The sequence below is a fragment of the Wickerhamomyces ciferrii genome, contig 00184 (assembly GCF_000313485.1).
Source record: "Wickerhamomyces ciferrii WGS project CAIF00000000 data, strain NRRL Y-1031 F-60-10, contig 00184, whole genome shotgun sequence".
Classification (NCBI taxonomy): domain Eukaryota; kingdom Fungi; phylum Ascomycota; class Saccharomycetes; order Phaffomycetales; family Wickerhamomycetaceae; genus Hansenula; species Hansenula ciferrii.
Window position 1 is genome coordinate 40,266 of NW_011887556.1, and position 21,069 is coordinate 61,334.

Sequence of the window (21,069 nt, forward strand, 5' to 3'; positions counted from 1 at the left end):
TTATCAAACTTCAAATAGATCTAATTCATTATTCATATACATACAATCAACAAATTATTGAATTAGCAAATACAGGAACACGTTTGATAAATCAATGCTAGCTTCTAATATAAATCATGGGAATATTGATACCATGGGTCAATCGTTTAATGAAACTTCAAATACCAAAAAATCATCATATTTGGATAGTACAGACTCAGAAGATGAAGATCAACCCCCAGCTTTAAGTGATTATGCTCTTGCTTTGCTTCAAAAAGATAAAGAATCTGAACAAAGTGAATTCAAGTTTCAACATCATGTACCCAAAAGGGTCAATTTCAATAGACAATCAAGTATAATAAATGGCTCACAGGGCAGCAATTTCACCAACAATAATAACATTAATAACCATACATCACATACAAATCAATCAGAACATGAAACCATCTTCACCAAGAATGTGAATAATGATCTACAATCCATGGCATCTTCATCACCAAATGAGAAACATCAAAAAACTCCTTTACATCATATAGGATCTTCAAATAACAACAGCTTTGGATCAGATCACAGTAATATAAGATTAAGAAGCTCAATAAGGCGTAATAGAACTTTAGGATCTCTTGGACCTCCAAAAAGAATTGTCAAAATTGAAGAACCTGATGAAGAGAACAAAGAAAACCAAAATGATCAAAGAGATGACCAATTAAATAAGGAGGATTTTCCAAAGAAACAAATCATTGATCCGGTTGTTACACCAAGAGCTAGAAAGATTTCTCCATACACTACAAACAGCTTTCAATCCACACCACAGAAAACACCATTCGATTTCGAAGGGTTGAATCCATATCAATATTCTAAGAAGTACAATTTACCATCAAATGAATTACCAAAACTTGTAAAACTATATTTTGAACAACAAAGAAACCAAACCAAACAAACATTAGCCCAGAACAGTCCCGCCAGATTAAGAGAAGCTTTATATACCAAAATCGAAGATGATATTAATCAAAAATCTCCTTATAGACCTGAACCAAGACAAAAACTTTTCAAAGCTGATACAGATCTGAGATCATCATCATCTTTCAAAAATCACAAGAACATTGATTATCGCAGCAAAGATACTAAAAATGATTTCAAGGCTGGTCAAGGAAGAGTGCAAGTTTTTGAAGATAAAGAAAACATTGATATTAGGCCAAAGAATATACTGAATTCCATAGAAAGACCTTCAAAGGTCGCCAGGAAACCTTTGTTACCCCTGTCAGATTTAAATCAAAATATAAAACAAGAAGAAAGAATATCATCACAGAATACACTGAAGGCTAACATAGAAAAAACAGTGAAACCAGTATACCAAGAACACCATGTACAGCAAGTTGAACCATTAAAAGCCCCAGACCTATCATATCAAAGATCGAGCTCCAGAATAATGTCCATTAATGGTAAGCAATATGAGAAATTGGATCTTTTAGGTAAAGGTGGATCTTCAAAAGTTTTTAAAGTCAAATCAACAAATAATAAAGTTTATGCAGTTAAAAAAATTTCTTTTGATGAATTTGATGATTCCAGTATCAAAGGTTTTAAAGGTGAAATTGATCTTTTAACAAAGTTGAGGGATAAAGAAAGGGTTGTTAGGTTAATCGACCACTCTTTGGGCCAAGGTTCTTTAGTTCTAGTTATGGAATGCGGTGATTTAGATCTTTCATATGTTTTAACTAAAAGATTAGAACTGCCATTAGATATTGAATTTGTTAGGTTCCATGCAAATGAAGTATTAAAATGTGTTAAAGCAGTTCATGATGCTGGTATTGTTCATTCAGATTTGAAACCTGCAAATTTCCTTTTTGTTAAAGGTATGTTGAAAATCATTGATTTTGGTATTGCAAATGCCGTTCCTGATCATACAATGAATATTTATCGTGAAAATCAAATTGGTACACCAAATTATATGGCACCTGAAGCTTTAATTGATAATAATCAGCAATTAGCAGAAACAACGTCACATCATAAAAGTACATGGAAGGTTGGTAAACCCTCAGATATATGGTCATGTGGTTGTATTATTTATCAAATGATTTATGGTCGTGCACCATATGGAGGATATCAAGGAACTCAAAGGTTATTGGCAATCATGAATCCAGATGTTAAGATTTCATACCCTGAAAAGGGATTGGGTGGTGTTAAAGTTCCAGGTACTGCAATTGAAACTATCAAAGCATGTTTACTTCGTGATCCAAATGAACGTTGGACTGCACAAGATGTTCTTGATGGTCCTTTTTTGAAACCAAGAGTTGTATCTGAACAATTTATAAATGATTTGGTTAAAAATGCAATTACTTATGGTGTTGGAAAATCGTCAATTGGCGATGATGAACTGAGAACTTTAGCTGATGATGTTTGGAGGAGGGTTTCACAATTAAGTTTATAGACAGGAAAAAGACAAGAAAACTGATTAATTACAAAATAATTAATATTTTTAATGATTTATATTTAGACATATATATAATAAGTAATGAATTAACGATTAGACAATTTTTTATAATAATGGGTCAACCATCTTGTAGCTACAGACTTTTTTTAAAAAAACTTTCCATATCATTATAAGTGTACATTTTAACAAAATCAATTCATTTTTTTTTGAACTTATTTAATTGTTAATTTAATTTAAAATTATCTTGGGCCTAATTTTTGTAAGATTGCAGGTCCTTGTTCTTCCCATTCTTGTTTATTAATCCACATGTGATCCTTATCAGCCATGATATTTGCTAAAACAGCACCACCAATGAAAACCATGTGCCTTCTTCTTGGAGGATCTTCAATACGAACTTTAAATTTATCTAATCTTGAAGGATCATTATGTAAAACTCTTGTTAACCATAATTGTTTTAATTCTTTTTCTAATCTTGATGGTAAACCTGGATACATACTTGAACCACCAGATAAAACAATAGCTTTAAATAAAGTTGATCTAATATCTAAATCTGCTTGTTGAATAGTGTTAAATAATAATTCACCAACACCTGGTTGTTCAACATCAACTAAACTTGGTTGGAATAAACATTCTGGTGCTTCAAATCTTTCAGAACCAACTCTAATCACACGACCATCAGGTAATTCATAACTCTCCACTAATGTAGTTGTATCACGAGATAATTTAGCATCTAATTCTAAATCATAAGAAACATAACTTAATTTTTCTTTAATTTGACGAACAGTTTCGAAATCAGCAGTTCTATTGAATGCATAACCTCTTCTTGATAATAAATCAATTAAATGTCTTGTAACATCTCTACCTGCAACATCTAATCTACGAGTTAAATGATTCAATACCACAGATTCATAAACTGGAACAATATGTGTAACACCATCACCTGAATCCACAACAACACCTGAGGATAAACCTTGAGCATATAGAGCTAAAACAGCTTGAATTGCAACGTAAACACCACCAAAATTATATTTTTCAAACATTACTTCACACATTTTTTCTCTATTTTTCAAAGGATTCATTGGAGGTTCTGTAAGTAAGATTTTTTTACCAGTTGTATCTTCTTGTAATCTTTCATAAAATGCATAATCCCATAAATGTTCCATATCTTCCCAATTTCTAATAATACCATTTTCCATCGGATAAGAAACTTGCAAAGCAGAACGAACAGCACTTGCTTCGTCACCACACATTATATCTTTGATTTCAATATCACCAGTTCTTTCTTCTGCTCTCAATATTGGTCTACCAACTATTGAAGGAAATGTGTGATCTGGGAAATTATTACCTCCATGACCGATTTTAACAAAACCTGTACCTTGATCAAGAACTATATTAAAGCATTAACTTCGAGGAAATAAGAGTGAAAAATCATCCTTGTAATGTCATTCCACCTCATATCAATTCCCACAAAGTTAATTGAGTTGTTAGTACTTGAATTGAGATGATGTTGATAAAACGGGTCTTTAATTCAATCAATATTGATTGCTTAGCTACCGGGGCAGAACTTTAGACATACCAATCGGTTGTTCACTCATCTTCTTTAAATATCTCTATAATATGATCTTATATATTGCACAAGAGTTTCAACCAAAACAATTGAACTAAATTAATCTGTACAATTCACCAAATTCCAAATCTTTAGCGATAAGTTTCCTTTATTGAAATCAACTTGAACAACTTGGAACTTTTCCCCTAAAATTCGCGGAAACATTTTGGGAATTACATAATCAATATATCCTGATTACGTAAAGCGTATAAGCAAAAATTATTCATTTATTTACAAGAGTTTATATATATTTTATTAAATGATTTGATCTATTTGTATCTTCTTGTGTTATGTGGACGTACATCTATGATTTCAGGGGAATGTTTGGAGTCAAATTCGCTGTTTGTGTTGAGTATAAATGATTTCCCGAAGGCATTGAACAATGGTTTGATTTCAATTATGGCATCTTGTTGAAGTGGTCCTTGGTCTAAAAGATTTCTAATTTGTTTAGGACGTAACGTTAGTATCACAGTGGCAATTCTCCCCATTCTACTATCTTTATCCTTAAGACCAAATGAAAGAACACTAATAGTTTCTTGAATCCCCATTTTACTGATTCTAAAATCTTGATCTATAGTTTCAATACCAGTCAATTCAAATCTTGAATGGAATGAATGATGTTGCTCTTTACTATCATTAAAAAATTCAGTTATACCATTTTCATTAGTTTCAAAAGCATCGATTAATCTTTCTAATGTAAAATTTTTCAATTGAATTTGATCAAAATCTGCACCTTCATAAGTTAGATGAGTGTTCAATAAATTCCTCCATTTGGAGTCCATATCACCTCTTCTTTTCTTCAGCCAATACTTCATTGCGAAATAACCACCAACAGCTAATGGTGGTAATACAATGACAATTAATGGAGCTGCAATAAACAATATAAAAGAAGCGGTCCCCATTATGGCTAGTATCATTTTCAATCCATCAGGTATTAAATGCCATATCAATGAAAATGTAGTAGGTGGACGTGATTGGAATCTTGGGGGTCTTGTGAAATTTGTCAAAGGTGAAGTAGAGAATGAACGTTTGTTAATTGGTGGTAATCTTGATGGTATTATTGAATGGGGTTGAATTGGTGCTATTTGATAACCGTGGGGTTTTGAAATAATTGTTGAGTAATTAGATGCTAACAACTTCCGTACAGAAGTATTCAAAGAGCGTGGAGTTTGCTGGCTCAAAGAGAGCCTTTGTATTCCCAGCCTGAGCATTTGTTATTTGGTCTAATTGTTCAAAGTTGATAGTGGTTCATGGAGATTACAAAGGTTGAGATCTGATTGGAAACTTTTATATTGTTCATTATCGTCGCGAATATATAAAGAATTGTTTTACGTTGAAAAAAAAAAAAACATTATATTGAGAAACAAAAAGGTTTCAAAGTTGAAGTTGATATGATTCCTTGAAAAGTTTAGTGATCTTAGAAGAAATTCATTGGGATATTTTTGGAAATTGGATTGTCAAGTATATAATGAAAAGTGGCAAGTGGCAAGTAATTCTTGATTAAACTTGCGTATTAGTTCATTGATAAAGTGAGCAGGCAAACAGCTTAGGCTTGTTCATTTAGATTTGCCACCTTTATTGCAACAAACAAAGTATTTGACAATAAATATCGCTTCATATGTTTCAATTGCTGAAATTATAGGGAGGAATTGTTGCACAGAGCTTATGTGCTTGTACAAATTAGAGACATATTGAAAGCTCCAATATAAGATTTTTCAATATTTTGAGATTTCTAGATTGTCTTCATGACTGATGTCTAGACTCTTTGTACTTGATATCTTTAAATATATCTTTTTGTTTGAAAATGTGACCCATTTAAACTACATGTAGTTGAATTTTCTAACTCCTAAATGCGATATTTATATTATATCATTATTATACAGGTATATATTATTAATGATCCATCATGTGTATCATAAATTAGCAACTGCTTCTTTGAATGCAAATGTTAAATATGAAGTATGTGATTTCAATTCAGCTTCATTTTTAGAAACTTTCAACCAATTATATTTTGGATCACCTTCCAAGACTCTCATACCTCTACCAAATGGATTAAATTCAGTTTTTTCAACTTTTGTTTGTTCTTTTTCATCTAATTTTCTCTTTTCACGAACATCATTTGAATCATTTTCAGTTTCTTTAGAATTATTATCACCATTATCTGCATAAAATTTTCTTTTTCTTTCAATACCTTCTAATTTACGTCTTTTAACATCTTTTAATCTTAAAATTGCATCGTCAACATCTCTTTTCATAGATTGACGAGCTTCCCATCTTCTTCCTTGGATTTCCACCATTTCGATAGAGGTCCAACCATGTTCTATTAAAGCTTTAACTGTTTTATCAACTTGTTCAATACATGGACTAAAACAACAAATACCAACTTTTTCATTTTTATTTATAACTTTTGGTAAATGCGGTATAGCTTCCCATGGTGCAGGTAAATCCAAAAATATAGAATCAGCATTTAAATAACCTCCATCATAATTTGTTATTTCAAATCCATTTTTACAAACATCTCTATGATTTATCACAACATCAATATCATGTTCTTCAAATTCCTTTTTAGCTTCTAAAAATCTTGATTCATGGAATTCATATGTAAATAATTGACCATGTGGATGTACTGTACGAGCTAAAGAATGTGAAAATGAAGCAGAACCAGTACCAGCTTCAATAACTCTTGAACCATTAGTTATACCTAATCTTTGAGTTATATAACTTGAATCTGGTGTATAAACAATTTGAGTTCTATGCGGAAGTGATAAAGTCCATAATTCAGGAGTTGGCTGAAGTAAATGAATGAAACCATACCCCTTCATACTAGTTATTTGAGAACCATAACGTTTACCAATCATGGATTTATGAGGGAAAACACCATATCTAGTGTTTAGTGTTTCTTCACTGTTGATTCTGATCGGTTTGATAGCGTCTCTACCGATGAAAGCGAGCACGATGTCCCCTTCTTCTATCAAAGTCTTGTATCCGATGAATGGCATCTTGATCAAAAGCTAAATCCTCTAGTAAAAAACACCAAATGGTTCAATAATACCTTTGAATCAAAGTACACAAATCAGTGAAATATCAGTTAAAACTCATCGCGATATAAATTTTTTTGCCATAGTTAATAATGACACTTTGAAAAATGACATGATTTTTCAATTTTTCTTAAGTAGCCTCGGATTCTTAGTAGTCTTTCTCCACATAAAAATTTGTTGGAAAAAGGTATAAACTCAATAGGGAAAACACTGGGATATTTTGGTTATAAATAAGCTGTGAATTCCCATTGTTGTGTTATACCTTTATACCATTGTGGTTATTACCGTGCGTTCTTTAAAGGAGACAATAGTTTACAATGTCACTTAGTCTTGATTCCTATATTCCAGAGCTTGTTAGAGATAAGATTTCACCAAAAGGTTATGAAACATTAGCAAAAGTTAAGAAGTTTGTTGAAGAAGAATGTATTCCAGCAGATGAAGTGTATTTCAAACAATTATCAAATGATCCTACGAAAAGATGGACAGAAGTCCCACCAATCATTGAAGATTTGAAGGCAAAAGCTAGAAAATTAGGACTTTGGAATATGTTTTTAGCTGGTTATAAAGATGGTCCTGGTTTTACAAATTTAGAATATGGTTTAATGGCTCAATTCCTTGGTCGTTCTCATGTTGCACCGGAAGCTACAAATACAAATGCTCCAGATACTGGTAATATGGAATTATTTGCTAAATATGCCAATGAAGAACAACGTGCAAAATGGTTAGTCCCATTATTAAATGGTGAAATTAGATCAGCATTTTTAATGACTGAGAAGGGAATTAGTTCCTCAAATGCTTTGAATATTTCATTGAAAGCTGAAAAAACTAGTCAAGGACGTGAAATTGTTTTGAACGGTACCAAATGGTTTGCTTCAGGTGCTGGTGATCCAAGAACTTCAGTTTGGTTAGTTATGGCTAAAACAACCCCAGAATCTGAAAATCCATATAAACGTCATTCAGTTATTGTTATTGATGCTAAAAAGGCTCTGAAGACAGGGAATGCCAAGATTATTCGTCCATTACATGTTTTTGGATTTGATGATGCTCCTCATGGTCATTGTGAAGTTCAATTTAATAATTTGAAAGTTCCATTTGATTTATTAGATAAAGAAGGCGAAGGTTTCACTTTGATTCAAAGTAGATTAGGTCCTGGTAGAATTCATCATTGTATGAGATTAATTGGGATGGGTGAAAGAAGCAATTTATCAAGCATTGAAAAGAGCTTCAAATCGTGAAATATTTGGGAAATTGTTCATTACAAAGGAATTATTCATTAATGATGTTGCTGAAAGAAGAATTGAATTAGAAAGAATCAAATTATTGGTCTTGGAAGCTGCTTTGAAAATTGATTTAGTTGGTAGTAAAAAAGCAAAGAAGGAAATATCAATAGCCAAAATAGATGCTCCAAGAACTGTGGGTAAAATTATCGATTGGGCTATTCAAGTTTATGGAGCTGAAGGTGTTAGTCAAGATACCCCATTAACTAAATTATTTATGAGTGCAAGAATGTTAAGAATTGCTGATGGTCCAGATGAAGCTCATTTGAATCAATTAGGTAAAGCTGAAGCTAAAAAGTCTAAAGATATTAATGAGTTATACTCTAAAATATATGCTAAAACTAAAAGATTGAGTAAAATTTAGTGAAATGTTATTGCTTATGTTGTTTATGATTATTTATTACTTATGAAATCGAATTCTAAAATTCTACAAAAGTTGTAGCTTACTTTCAAAAAAATGGACATTATCATTAAAACCTTTTCTCTAGAATTAAAATACAGATACATGATCATTAACTAACCCTTGTTTATGCAATTTTTTTGTCTTCTTCTTACCATCTACAAGTGCTTGATCTTGTGATTGTTTTTGTAATTGTTTAGCATCTGGAAATGGTATTCTTGTTAATCTTGATAATGGTTCATCTTCTTTATCAATATCAACATCACCTATTATAACAATATTTTCACCACGAATTAATAATACACCAACATATTCTTCACCATATCTATTATCTGATAAATATATTCTTTCCACAGTGTTTTGTAATACAATACTACCTATTTGAAAAGCACACTAGTTAGTAACATAGTTTTTATAGTTCCCAATCCATGTTAAATACTTACCATATTGATCAAATGTTCTCAAAACACCGAATAAATGACGACCATCAGTCAATGTAACGCAAACTTTTCCTATAAAAAATGACTATTAGTCTTCAAATTCAAATTGTTAAACCCTAATGGGATTATCACATACTATCAACATAACCTATAATTGCGGCAGCTGTTGTAAATGAGAAAGACTCCAAATATAATTCAGCAACATTTTCTGATAATTGATCAGTAGCACTTTTGCTTTTTTCACTAGCTTCAGGTGTTGGACTTCCACTCATATTGAATCTAATCTTAGTTAACCAAAACAAAACAAAACAAAAAACACAGAGAACCTATTTTATTGTACAATTCACTTGACTGTTTTATTATTACTTTTAATACCATAATATTACTCTTTTCAACATCAACATTGTTTGATCGCGACCATTTGGGTTACCCGCAAGCTGTCCCGGGCAACACCAAAAAAATAATGAAGAATGACACGGACAGGAATTGAACCTGCAACCCTTCGATTGCACTAAATTCCAAACTGGAGTCGAAAGCTCTACCATTGAGCCACCGCATCATCTTGAAATTTGGGGTCTAGACTGTCGTTTACCCGGAATTTGGTGAGCGCAACAGCGAAAAATAAAATAAAGAATGACACGGACAGGAATTGAACCTGCAACCCTTCGATTGCACAAATCCTTAACTGGAGTCGAAAGCTCTACCATTGAGCCACCGCATCATCTTAAAGTTTTGGCGTCGTCTGAAGTCTCAGAGCATCATGAAAAAATGGAGTGTCACGTGCCGAAAAATTTCCCGAATAAGTAAAAATCGAGGTGTTTTTGCGAAAAAATCTTAAAGATTTCCTTTTTGATACAATCATTTTTCGCCGATCAAAAGTCTGATTACTCCATTTGGCGGATCTTTTTGAAATTTATATGTTCATCGATTTGCAATTCAATTTTAATCAAATAACAAACGATTAATGTGTCTCAATTCTTCGAGTTGACAAAGCTTTGGACTGAAGGTTGTATTGGAAGATTTAGCTGAAGCCTGATATAAGCTAAAGACTTAATCAAGACTATTCGATCTAGTCGAGTATGCTTTCCGATATTATGGAAGTTGAAGTCGCAGAATACACAGACCAAGTTCCAAGTACTCTTGTTATATTTGATTATATTAACTGATAGCTGCAGCTAAAACTTTCTTGTAAATTTGCTAGCTAGTGATGCAAATAAGTGAATAATTCCCCAGTCTTTAAAGCCCAACTATCAATCAATATTAATCTAAAGAAATTCCTTAAACCTTACCAAAATTGTTCTAATAACTTGCATTGATAGGTCAAGCGAATAGCGTACATGTAACATGGATAATGTGTTGACGGCTTGGTAATGGTAACTTCTTACATTTGATGCTGCAACGTTGATGCAACCATAACGAAATAGTAGAAGCTTTTCATAATTTTACGAATCTAGATAGATCTTGGTTTCTCATCAAGGACGAACTAGTTCATACTGTTATACAGCGAATGAGAAACTTTCAAGACGGTCAAGACCGCCAATAGAAGTTAGGGGTTTAATTACAACTGTATGCCATTCCTCATCAAATTGTTAAGGTTCAATATGTGAATTTCCTTTTGTAATAGTGTGGTGTTTTATAGATTGAGACCTTGACTAGTAGCGATTCTGCCATCAGAAGTTTCAACATCATGAGGATACAAATATATGACCCTGTAGACTCACATCCATCGATTAACGATGGGCTAGCTGATAGCTAGATGATAGTATGTATTGATGATTTGGGTAAGGTTAATCCCAAGATGTACCGCAGCGTTTAAATCTTGACGTTTAGCATGAACCGTTAAATGATCCAATTTATCTGCAATCATTTCAAAGGTGAACAAGAGAATCTAGAACTTCAATTAGAATCCTTCAAAAGTCCAATATGAATTAAATATTTGAGGTTAGATAGCCTTTAGGGTAATAGTGCTTTGAGATTAATTGCATCTGCACTTAAGGCAACCCCTATAAGTCCTTTTTGAGCTTGAAATCTAGTATATACTGTTGATCAAGGTTTGTTTCAACATGATTCATATATGTGTTTCATTCAAAGTTTAAATATTACTCCACAAACCCAATCACGTTATGACCATTAATAGCCATTCATCATGTTATAAGTAAACTCTCCCTAGTTTATGCATACAAGAGATGATGATCATAAATCATAACTATATACATATATTGTGTACATCCTTTCAGCCAATCGATTGATTAAGGACTTGGTTTTTGGTCTGTGATCATCAATTGAAAGTGATAAAAATATACAAATAGTGGTTGTAATGTTGTAATCATAGTTGACGTTATACGCCGTGACTTGTTTAGTGCTGAGAATGCCAAACCCAGTGATCGATAATAAACTACATTAGTGAATTTTCTAAAAGACTTTTATATATAAAAATAATACAAATAACAAAACCGGCCAATATACAAGCAATGTTTATAGATATAAAAAAATAAGTAATAATTTAACCCAAAATAGTAAAAACAAGTAATAGACCTAATAACAAACCAGAATCTAAAAAGTGAAGTCAATAAGAATTATCCAAATGGTTGTAAAAGTTTCTAATAATCAATAAGATAAATAAATTATTAGACGGGTATCACATTGGAAATCTTGACTGAGAATTTGCAAACAAAAGTTAACGAACGACGAAGTGTAGACACATTAATATAGCATAGTATATTTTAATTTTTTTTCTAAAATTTGATGAATAAACATCTTAACTGTATTGTATCATCAAGATAATTTAGTTATCCTCTAGTCTAATAGAAGACAAAGTTGGCAGCACCACCAGTAACAGAAACTGTACAACCATCAGATTCTGAACCTGAACCACCAGAGTATTTACCATTGATGTATGAACAATCACCGTTCAAAGTAGCACCATCTTCAGCTTGGATTTTAATTGAATAGTTTGGAGCATTTTTGTTGTTTGGATTTGGAATAATTGATAACCAAGTTTTACCATCAGAGTAACCTGAACCTAAGACAACTGGAGCCCAGTTACCAATGGTACCTGAAGCATCACCCCAAACACAACCATCTTCAACTGAAATACCGGCATTGTTAACATAGTATTGAGCAGAAGTAGAACCACCTTTCCATTGGTAGTAACCTTCTTCATTAACAACAGACATTGGTTTTGATTCACCAGCACCAATAACAGTTGGAACAACCATGTTTTCAGAACCTGGATAATCAGTACGACATAAGGCAATTGATTTTTTACCTTTGTTAACAGCGTTAGCAGATTTTTGACCCCATTCACATAATGATTTTTTGTCAGAGTTTGATTTGTATAATTTACCATTTTTACATAATAAACCACCAATAGATTTACCATCAGATGGTTGGTTTGATGGCCATTGAGTTTTAGACATACCAGCTTGACAAGCATAAGAACAGTAGTAACCATCTTGACAAGATTTTGAGGTTTCACCATCCATGTTCATGATTGAAGCCCAACCACCAAAGTTTAACCAATCTAAAGCAATAACACCTTGACCAGTTGGTAAAGAATCACAACTGTATTTACCATCTTCAAATTCTTCAGTTGGATCTGAGAAAGCACTTAAATCACCTGAAATACCACCTGAACCACCGTTACCTGATGAAGAAGTAGCAGATGATTGAGATGAGGTTTGAGAAGCAGATGAAGAAGAATCATCACCACCTTGGGATGAAGAAGCAGTAGTAGCTGATGAAGCTTGAGCTTGACTTGATGATGAAGATAAAGTGGTAACTTTCTTGTCAACTGGAGCAGCAGATTCGGTTTGTTCTTGTTGAGTTTGAGTTTCAGCACTAGTTGAAGTGATTGGGTTACCATTACCATCAACATAGGCAACTTGAGTTTGAGTAACGTAAACAACAGCTGGGTCACGTTTATGGACATGATGTTCATGCGCATGAGGTTGAGGAGCAGCTAAAACTGATGAGGCTAAGGCCAATAAAGGAATGATTGAGTATTTCATTGTTGATAATAGACTTGATAATTAAGCGCTGAACGATTTGACGATTTGAATAAAATAAAAACACTGGATAAAATTTCTAAGGAAAGACAACGAGTTGGAACTTCTCTAGATAATTGATAAAGGAATGTGATTTGATTGAATGGATCTAGAGAGCAAAAGAATGTGTAATCTCTGTGTGTTTTAGCTTGATTAAAATCTTCAATGAGGAAACAAAAGATTGAAATCGAAAAAGAGGATGAAAAAAGTAGCGATGTTGATTTTTTTATATATTTGTTTTTTGGGAAATGTAACGAATTTGGTGCTTTTTTCAGAAAGTTCCCCTTTACGGATATTCGTGCATTGAAAGGAACACGGACGTACAGATCGTTGCATAGCGACAGAACGTCTAGATTTGGGGCCGGTGATGCTACGAAAACTTAAAAAAGGCAGTGGGCGAAAAAGGCGAAAATTAAGATTTCAAAGGGGAAACTTAGGTACTGAACCTTTTTTGTTACGATTGGAATAGCGTTTCAGGGAAAGAAGTTGATTAAGGGGGTTACTGTGATATTTATAGCATAATAAAGCAATGGCTTGTTAATGAATCCCGTCTACATCATCGCTCAAGCAAGTCATTAGCGACGCATTTCATGCTCTATTTACTTTTAAACAAATCCATCGATTTCTCAACAAAAGTTTCGCGAGAAACACAGTGTCGCGTACCACTTTCAGATCATTTTGTGGTAGCGATTTTCACAACAGCAACGAAAAAAAAGTAAACAAAAATCAGATTTCTGAAACTGTATCTTTTAAGAAGTTTTTACTTTTTGTGAAAAAAGGTTTGTACTAGAAGTTAAAGTTAAACTTATCGGTGAGTGAACTACGATTCAGATATATCGACATCGTAATATTATAATATGAAAGCAGCAAGAAGTTACCATGATTCAAACTTGAGTAAAATCACCAGTTACTTATGATGAAAAAGAAAAGAAGGACTAAATCTTCATCTCAACCTAATCCTATATGGGGCTGTATATAAACTATATATGATAACGTCCACGACCAAGATCTTTTGACTTTGAGCTCTACGCTCTATAATATCACCACGAATTTATATCGGAATCTGAACATCTAGATTTCAAAGAGTTGTAAGTTGTAACATTGTAACATAATTTGGGACGTATGATCTAAAGTTAAAGGACCAGTATTGAACTTCAGTAGCTAGAACCTCATGTACTTTTGAGGTGATCAAAGTTATCAGTACTCCAATCAAACCATTTTGAAACATGGGGCATATACAATCGAAAACATCAAACAATAAGTTATCAAGTATGACTCCAGACTAACCATACAATCGACCATACACTGTTCTCAACCATAGTTAAGATATTGCTTCAACATTGCCTCAGATAATAGGGGTTAACCCTTACATGTTACAACTTACTCAAGATTACTTCAAAGACGTTGATTCTAGCCTTGAAAAAGCTTCACCATACAGAATCAATGTTTAATCGATGATAAATATGTCATCATATATGAACCAAGAACAGATTCATTACTAGGTTTTTCTTTAACTTGTGCACAAAATCTAGATTCTAGAGCCAAGTTTGATGGTAATTGATGGGAGAATTATGAAGACTCTTTAATTACTTACAGAAAATAATTGCATTATTTGCATGAATTCTTGCACATTTATTCGCAATTATGTACATAATTTGACTATAAGCGGAAGTGAAATGAGGTGCGCGCAACAATACGGAAGAAAACTTGTGCAATTTTGCAAAAAAAACTTCTTTTTTCAAAAAAAAAAAAAAAAAACCGGTGGAAAATCTTGCGCGAACCATGAAAAAAGTTTTTCCATATCATAGATATTAAGCAGTCATACAACCAATTATGAATAAGAAATTTAGGTTCTAAATGAAAGTGAAATAATACAGGGTTAAAGCCGTTAATAATAATTTCTTATTATTGGAGTTTGAAACAGGTATAGTCATCGAAAAGTACGAGATCATACTTTACCTCGGTGATGTTATCCAGTTCTTAAATCAGCTCATATAACAAATTTAGACTCAGACATGAATACACGCTGTAGCAGGTACACTCCAATTTATTGAATCAGTTCAAGTAATTGTCAATCATCATTACATACTTTGGTTTAAATTAAACGGTTGGGAGAATCATCTAGTCCTTAATAGAACGCGTTATTTTAAAGCGTGTAATTAATTTAGATTGAAGCGCGATTAGATTCTCGAGTATTTTTAGCGTAGTTAGTTATTTAAGTAAGGTACATTTATCGTTAATCACTCCTATTAAATCTAACCCTTGAGGCTTTAGCGTTCATGAATCATCAATATCTAAAGGATGTAAATTAATTTGCAATTGAAATAATTATATCACGCTTTAACCCTTCATGAATTAGTTTTAGATATCTTGATGATACGCGCATTTGAACCTATATGACTTTAGCCAATTGACATCAAACATGGGGTCAAACATAGATCAAAGTAAGCGTGACGTGACCTTCTAATAGTTATAGTACTCATGTCGAGTTACATCTTTTATAAAGTTGTGAAGATAGGGGATTGTTATCCGGTTGAATTAATGCACTAGATACATTGATGTAAAGTTGTTTTGCTATAATGGAGATTGATATTTTACATCATGGTTAACACCAGCTCATGAGATATATCATTTGAAGATATCTTTAAACAACTACATATTTGAGATTCATGTATATGGATTGTATATAATAGTACTTCCAACATCAGCTTTAGAATCTTCATTAGCGTGTTATAATTTTCACTTCACGATCCTCAACATTCTTAACCATTTTGATATTCAGTACTATAGCTTATCGAGGCATTGAAAGGATGCTTAAACTTACACGTTTTTGAACCATTCCTTCGAGGATTAACACTTAATGAGTAAGCAAAATATTAATAATGATAGATTATAGCAGTGACTTTAACATTCCCCCTAATAACTCACTCTATCCTCTTCAAGAATCAAGAACTATAGTATAACAGTATAACTAAATCATTAAATATTTTCAGTTGTGATTACTATTTTGGTTAACTTTACGCCAAAATTAACGACATTTTACGCCAATTATCGCTATTTGAATATCAATGAATTACCCGATTAGTCTCCCATTTTCTTTCAATTTTACGCCAAAATTGGTTGTTTTACACGTGCGCGAATTGTAATTTAACAGTCAAACGATGAAAAGTGTCAAAATTGGTAAAAGGTTATAAACGTTTTTATTATAAAAGTACATTTCATCTCATTGGAAAATTTTCAGTAAGATTGATTTATTGTTCCTTGGTGTGATCTACAAATATATCATACATTAAACAACAATGGCTATTCAAAAAGAAGTTCAATTAGATCAACCAATTGATCATACTGCACCTCCAACTATTTATGGTACAAAATTAATACCATCTTATTCAAATGCTGCTTTAAATTTAACTGTTGATTTCATAAGACAAAAACAATCTCAAGCAAATCAACAAATAATAAGACATCCTTATACTATATTGGTTGTATTATCGGGTATTTTATCATTTGGTTATTATAAATTAGGATGGATGTATTTTGTTGGTGGTTGGAGAATGGTTAAGGCAAATAAAGATGAATTAATTACAATTTTAGTATTTGTTGCAATGTTTTCATCTTTATTATTTACTATATTAACAAAATCAACTGATTTTATAAAAGAAACAAGTGAAAAAATTGTTGATGAAAATAAAGAAATTTTTGGTGTTGATTTAAAAGAATTTGCTTCATTAAATATTAATAAAAATGATAAAAAAACTAAAGAATTATTATCAAAGGGTGAAAATACTCAAATTATTGTTTATAGAGAAACTCCAATTGCTGTACTTTCATTAGTTACCAAACCAGAATTATCAAATGATGAAAAATTTGTCACTAAAATTACAGGTTGTGGTGTTCGTAAAGTTTATTATAAATCTGGAATTTTAGAAGATTTAATAGATTGGGCAATTATTAGATCAAATACATTAAATAAAAATAAAGCTTCCAAGATTATTGTATTAATTGATGTTATGTCAACAGATTATGATTTAAAGAAAAAATTAAAATTGAAACAATTTAAATTCTTGGAAAAATCTTATTATAATGATTCTAAAATTTTGAAAATTTTTGGTATAAATAATGAAGTTTGGGGATTAAATTTAAATGTTACTAAATTAGATAATGAAATCGAAACTATTAAATCTTCAGAAGGTTCAACTGGTGTTAAAAAATGAAAATATTCATTGGATCATGTATATATAGTGATGACAGCTAGTTAAAATATCTGTCTTTTAATGCATAATATAATAATTAATATTGAAAAACAACTACTTGGAATATATTTGTAATTAAAACCAATGCATAATTTATTTTTATATGTACATATTTTATGACTTATATATAATTAGATACTATATGAGGGTATACTATGAGGATAATATCACATCAAGATACCACTTTTTCTTTGATTACGTCTTCTTTCTCTTAATTTAACTCTAACAAATGTGAAAATAACGTATAAAATTATCAATGTTATAATTGAATAAAAAGTATATTTGATTAAAGTCCATAATGTATGGAAAAATTGGAAACCTGAATCATTTCCACCATTTTGTTCTTTTAATTTTAATCTTCTTCTTTCACTATTTCTTATTCTATTTCTTAATCTTGCTCTTGATTTAGAACTTCTTTTTTTACGAAGATTTTTTCTCTTTCTTTTTCTTCCTTTATAATCAATTTCATAATCTGGATCATCATCTTCATCATCTTGAGAATCTTGAGAATCTTGGGAATCTTGATTTGAAACTTGATTAAATGAAGTTAATTGTTCACCATCTTGTTTTAAACTGAAAACATCAGCTTCAAAAATATCATGATTTTCTACTAAATCACCAGTTGCAGCACTAAAACCTAAAAATCTATTTTCTGGGATTTTAACATCATTTAAAGTGAAACAATTTTTCCAATCACCATTATAATTATAATCTAATGATAAATAACCATCATCACTGGTATAAATCAATCTTGCATCAACTTCACCCTTTTTTGGATTATAAATACCACGAGCTGAACAACCACCTAATTCATTTTCTTTCCCATCATGATCTTTATCATATTTAGTTTGACCATTACCGTTCATAACAGAGATATATGGGAACATTGGACCTCTTTTAGCATTTCTATAAGTATCGAAAAAGATCCCAAGTCCATTAAAATAATCACTTGCACCAAATACAGGACCTTGTAATAATTGTTTATCAGTTAAAAACATTGCAAAACCATCACCTTTTAATCCATTTATACGAGCTTTACCATTGATACTAAATTTGAACACGACTTCAAAACCTTTATCATTGAAAGAATTCTTGGTGAATATTGAACCAACTTGATCTTTTTTTTCACTTGTTAATCTAACATAATTTTTATTCTTAATTAAAGTATCACCTTCAATATTCCAATTTTTAGATTTCAAATCAGCTTCCAAGTATGGGGTATGTAATCCCAACTGATCTAATTTCACTCTTTCAATACCAGTATTAGCCTGATCTTCCCCAGATAAAAGATCATTTACTTCTTCATTTGATAATGCAGCATCTCCATCTCCATCACCACCAGAACGGAAATATAGCACCAGTATCACAAACAACGTAGCGAAAACCCCCAATACGGTTCTATTGCGCTGTACCCAACGTGAAGCACTCATCTTCTGACCAAAAGAGCCCTTGATATTAACCAGATTCCCAAAAGTCCTTCAAAAGATCTGTCAAAATCCAAAAGATCATCAAAATTCCTTTGTTTTCTTTTCGTTTTTAAAGGTGATTTTTCGCTTTGTGATTAATCACCGGTGAATTATATAAGCAGGAATTACTTGAATTATTAAGGATTTGACATACAATTGATGGATTTAAAGCCTTGAAATAGGAAAGAATACTTGAAGATCATGGTATATCTATTATTTGATTAAATGAATACCAAATTCCTCTTTTTCAGGTGCAAAAACTCAATTTCCCACCAAAATCACCATCTTTTAAACGTTTTTCGGAGCTCAGCTGTTCAGAAATCCGATAAATTTGAATATTTTTATAGCAAAAAGTCATCACCTGAACAAATTTTACACTGCAATTCAATTGAAAAGCTAGAAATCTTAACACTGATCAAAGCAATTCATAATGGGTAAAGCACCTTGTCCTAGAGCTATCTTTGTCCGTCATGGGTGAGTATTTGAAATGGCTTACTTTCCATATTTATATGGTATAATATACTTGCTCATCGGTACTAATATTAATACCCAGACAAACTGAATGGTCAAAATCTGGTCAATATACTTCATACACTGATTTAGACTTGACTCCATTTGGTGTTGAACAGATGAAAAGAACTGGTAAGGCTCTTTTCGGTACTGGATTCATTAAACCTGATCAAATCACTTATATCTTAACTTCACCAAGAAAAAGAGCTTTACAAACTATTCAATTAATTTTAGAAAGTGTTGATGAATCAATTAGACAAAACATTCAAATTGTTATTGATGAAGATTTAAGAGAATGGGAATATGGTGATTATGAAGGTTTATTAACTAAAGAAATTATTGCTAAAAGAGCTGCTAAAGGTCTTGATCAAGAAAGACCTTGGTTAATTTGGAGAGATGGTTGTGAAAATGGTGAAACTTCTGAACAGGTTGGTCTTAGATTATCAAGAGTTATTGATAGAATTCAAGGTATTCATAAAAAGGCAATTAGTGAAGATAAACCAAGTGATGTTCTTGTTTTCGCTCATGGTCATACTTTACGTTATTTTGCTGCACTTTGGTTTAAATTAGGTATTGAAAAGCAAATAACTAATGAAACTCCAAAATATGTTAAATCTTATTCAAATGATTCAATTGAACCAATTCATAGATCAACTTATAGATATTTACAAGAAAATCCAAATTTCTTATTAGATGCTGGTGGTGTTGGTGTTTTAAGTTATGCTCATCATAATATTGAAGAACCTGCATTAAGTTTAGCTGGTGCTTTCACTATCCCACCTGAAGAACAAATTGCTGATTCTTCAACAAATTAATATATTTATCTACGTATATTCTTTTGTTTCAATTATAACGTAAAAATTCGTAAACTTTATTAAAATTTTATGTATAGTATTTTCATATCTCTAAACATCTGGCATTTTTTTCAATTGATTTAATAATTCATTTTGTTCATATGATAATACTCTTTTACTTCTTCTTTTTTGATTTTTAGAACCAATTATACCACTTGGATTATTATCAATTATACTACCATATTTAAAAGGTGATAAAATTGGTGATTTAGAAACATGATCTAATTCATCACTTGTATAACCTGGTTCATCATTTATAACAATTGGTGATTCACCTTTTGGTGAACCAAATGATATATATTCTGTATTATCTCCAAAATTTTCATCAAGATTTGAACCAAATGAAGTATTAAATTGATTTGATTGAGTTTGAATCATATTTGTTCCAGGTGATAATAATAATGATCTTTCTGTATTTGAATTAATTGAATTTCTTTTTAATGAATTATAAATATTATCTTTTGAATCTGAAAATTCATTTAATCTCCAACTTAATGAAAAAACTCCAAATAGCACTAATAATGTACCTAACAAAATCATAAATGATTGGAAATTTGTTAAAATTTTCAATTGATCATAAAAAATTAATCCATTTATAATATTTGTTATATTATAAATACAAAAAACTAATGGATATAAAATTGATGTAGAAATGTTTTTTAAACCTTTATTTAAAAAAATTAATTGAGTTATTGCCAATATGAAAAAACTTGATATAAATATTATCCAACTTTTAAAATTTTTTAAATTATTAAAATTTTTCTTTACG

The 21,069-nt window shown here is 31.3% G+C and overlaps 11 protein-coding genes across 11 annotated transcripts; 4 read left to right on the top strand and 7 right to left on the bottom strand.

The window, feature by feature from the left end:
- Window positions 1-94: 94 nt before the first annotated feature.
- Window positions 95-2,407, top strand: MPS1 (serine/threonine/tyrosine protein kinase MPS1; the record flags this gene model as incomplete). The annotated part of the gene is made up of 1 exon (XM_011274646.1): window positions 95-2,407. One exon carries the CDS (start codon window positions 95-97, stop codon window positions 2,405-2,407), a length of 2,313 nt encoding a protein of 770 aa, XP_011272948.1.
- A 242-nt stretch (window positions 2,408-2,649) lies between these two features.
- ARP2 (actin-related protein 2) lies at window positions 2,650-3,660 on the bottom strand (the record flags this gene model as incomplete). Its single annotated transcript, XM_011274647.1, has 1 exon — window positions 2,650-3,660. The coding sequence occupies one exon, from the start codon at window positions 3,658-3,660 to the stop codon at window positions 2,650-2,652; it is 1,011 nt and encodes a 336-aa protein (XP_011272949.1).
- Window positions 3,661-4,285: 625 nt separating this feature from the next.
- On the bottom strand, window positions 4,286-5,227 carry BN7_4783 (uncharacterized protein; the record flags this gene model as incomplete). The annotated part of the gene is made up of 1 exon (XM_011274648.1): window positions 4,286-5,227. One exon carries the CDS (start codon window positions 5,225-5,227, stop codon window positions 4,286-4,288), a length of 942 nt encoding a protein of 313 aa, XP_011272950.1.
- A 702-nt stretch (window positions 5,228-5,929) lies between these two features.
- On the bottom strand, window positions 5,930-7,015 carry GCD14 (tRNA 1-methyladenosine methyltransferase subunit GCD14; the record flags this gene model as incomplete). The annotated part of the gene is made up of 1 exon (XM_011274649.1): window positions 5,930-7,015. The coding sequence occupies one exon, from the start codon at window positions 7,013-7,015 to the stop codon at window positions 5,930-5,932; it is 1,086 nt and encodes a 361-aa protein (XP_011272951.1).
- A 356-nt stretch (window positions 7,016-7,371) lies between these two features.
- BN7_4785 (uncharacterized protein) lies at window positions 7,372-8,695 on the top strand (the record flags this gene model as incomplete). Its single annotated transcript, XM_011274650.1, has 2 exons — window positions 7,372-8,206; window positions 8,277-8,695. 2 exons carry the CDS (start codon window positions 7,372-7,374, stop codon window positions 8,693-8,695), a joined length of 1,254 nt encoding a protein of 417 aa, XP_011272952.1.
- A 126-nt stretch (window positions 8,696-8,821) lies between these two features.
- On the bottom strand, window positions 8,822-9,443 carry LSM1 (Lsm1p; the record flags this gene model as incomplete). The annotated part of the gene is made up of 3 exons (XM_011274651.1): window positions 8,822-9,077; window positions 9,171-9,243; window positions 9,308-9,443. 3 exons carry the CDS (start codon window positions 9,441-9,443, stop codon window positions 8,822-8,824), a joined length of 465 nt encoding a protein of 154 aa, XP_011272953.1.
- A 2,529-nt stretch (window positions 9,444-11,972) lies between these two features.
- On the bottom strand, window positions 11,973-13,181 carry BN7_4787 (SUN domain-containing protein; the record flags this gene model as incomplete). The annotated part of the gene is made up of 1 exon (XM_011274652.1): window positions 11,973-13,181. One exon carries the CDS (start codon window positions 13,179-13,181, stop codon window positions 11,973-11,975), a length of 1,209 nt encoding a protein of 402 aa, XP_011272954.1.
- Window positions 13,182-16,516: 3,335 nt separating this feature from the next.
- Window positions 16,517-17,431, top strand: PHO86 (Pho86p; the record flags this gene model as incomplete). The annotated part of the gene is made up of 1 exon (XM_011274653.1): window positions 16,517-17,431. One exon carries the CDS (start codon window positions 16,517-16,519, stop codon window positions 17,429-17,431), a length of 915 nt encoding a protein of 304 aa, XP_011272955.1.
- A 206-nt stretch (window positions 17,432-17,637) lies between these two features.
- On the bottom strand, window positions 17,638-18,900 carry UIP5 (Uip5p; the record flags this gene model as incomplete). The annotated part of the gene is made up of 1 exon (XM_011274654.1): window positions 17,638-18,900. One exon carries the CDS (start codon window positions 18,898-18,900, stop codon window positions 17,638-17,640), a length of 1,263 nt encoding a protein of 420 aa, XP_011272956.1.
- A 506-nt stretch (window positions 18,901-19,406) lies between these two features.
- On the top strand, window positions 19,407-20,261 carry SHB17 (sedoheptulose-bisphosphatase; the record flags this gene model as incomplete). The annotated part of the gene is made up of 2 exons (XM_011274655.1): window positions 19,407-19,414; window positions 19,490-20,261. 2 exons carry the CDS (start codon window positions 19,407-19,409, stop codon window positions 20,259-20,261), a joined length of 780 nt encoding a protein of 259 aa, XP_011272957.1.
- Window positions 20,262-20,351: 90 nt separating this feature from the next.
- BN7_4791 (uncharacterized protein) lies at window positions 20,352-20,840 on the bottom strand (the record flags this gene model as incomplete). The annotated part of the gene is made up of 1 exon (XM_011274656.1): window positions 20,352-20,840. One exon carries the CDS (start codon window positions 20,838-20,840, stop codon window positions 20,352-20,354), a length of 489 nt encoding a protein of 162 aa, XP_011272958.1.
- Window positions 20,841-21,069: the final 229 nt, after the last annotated feature.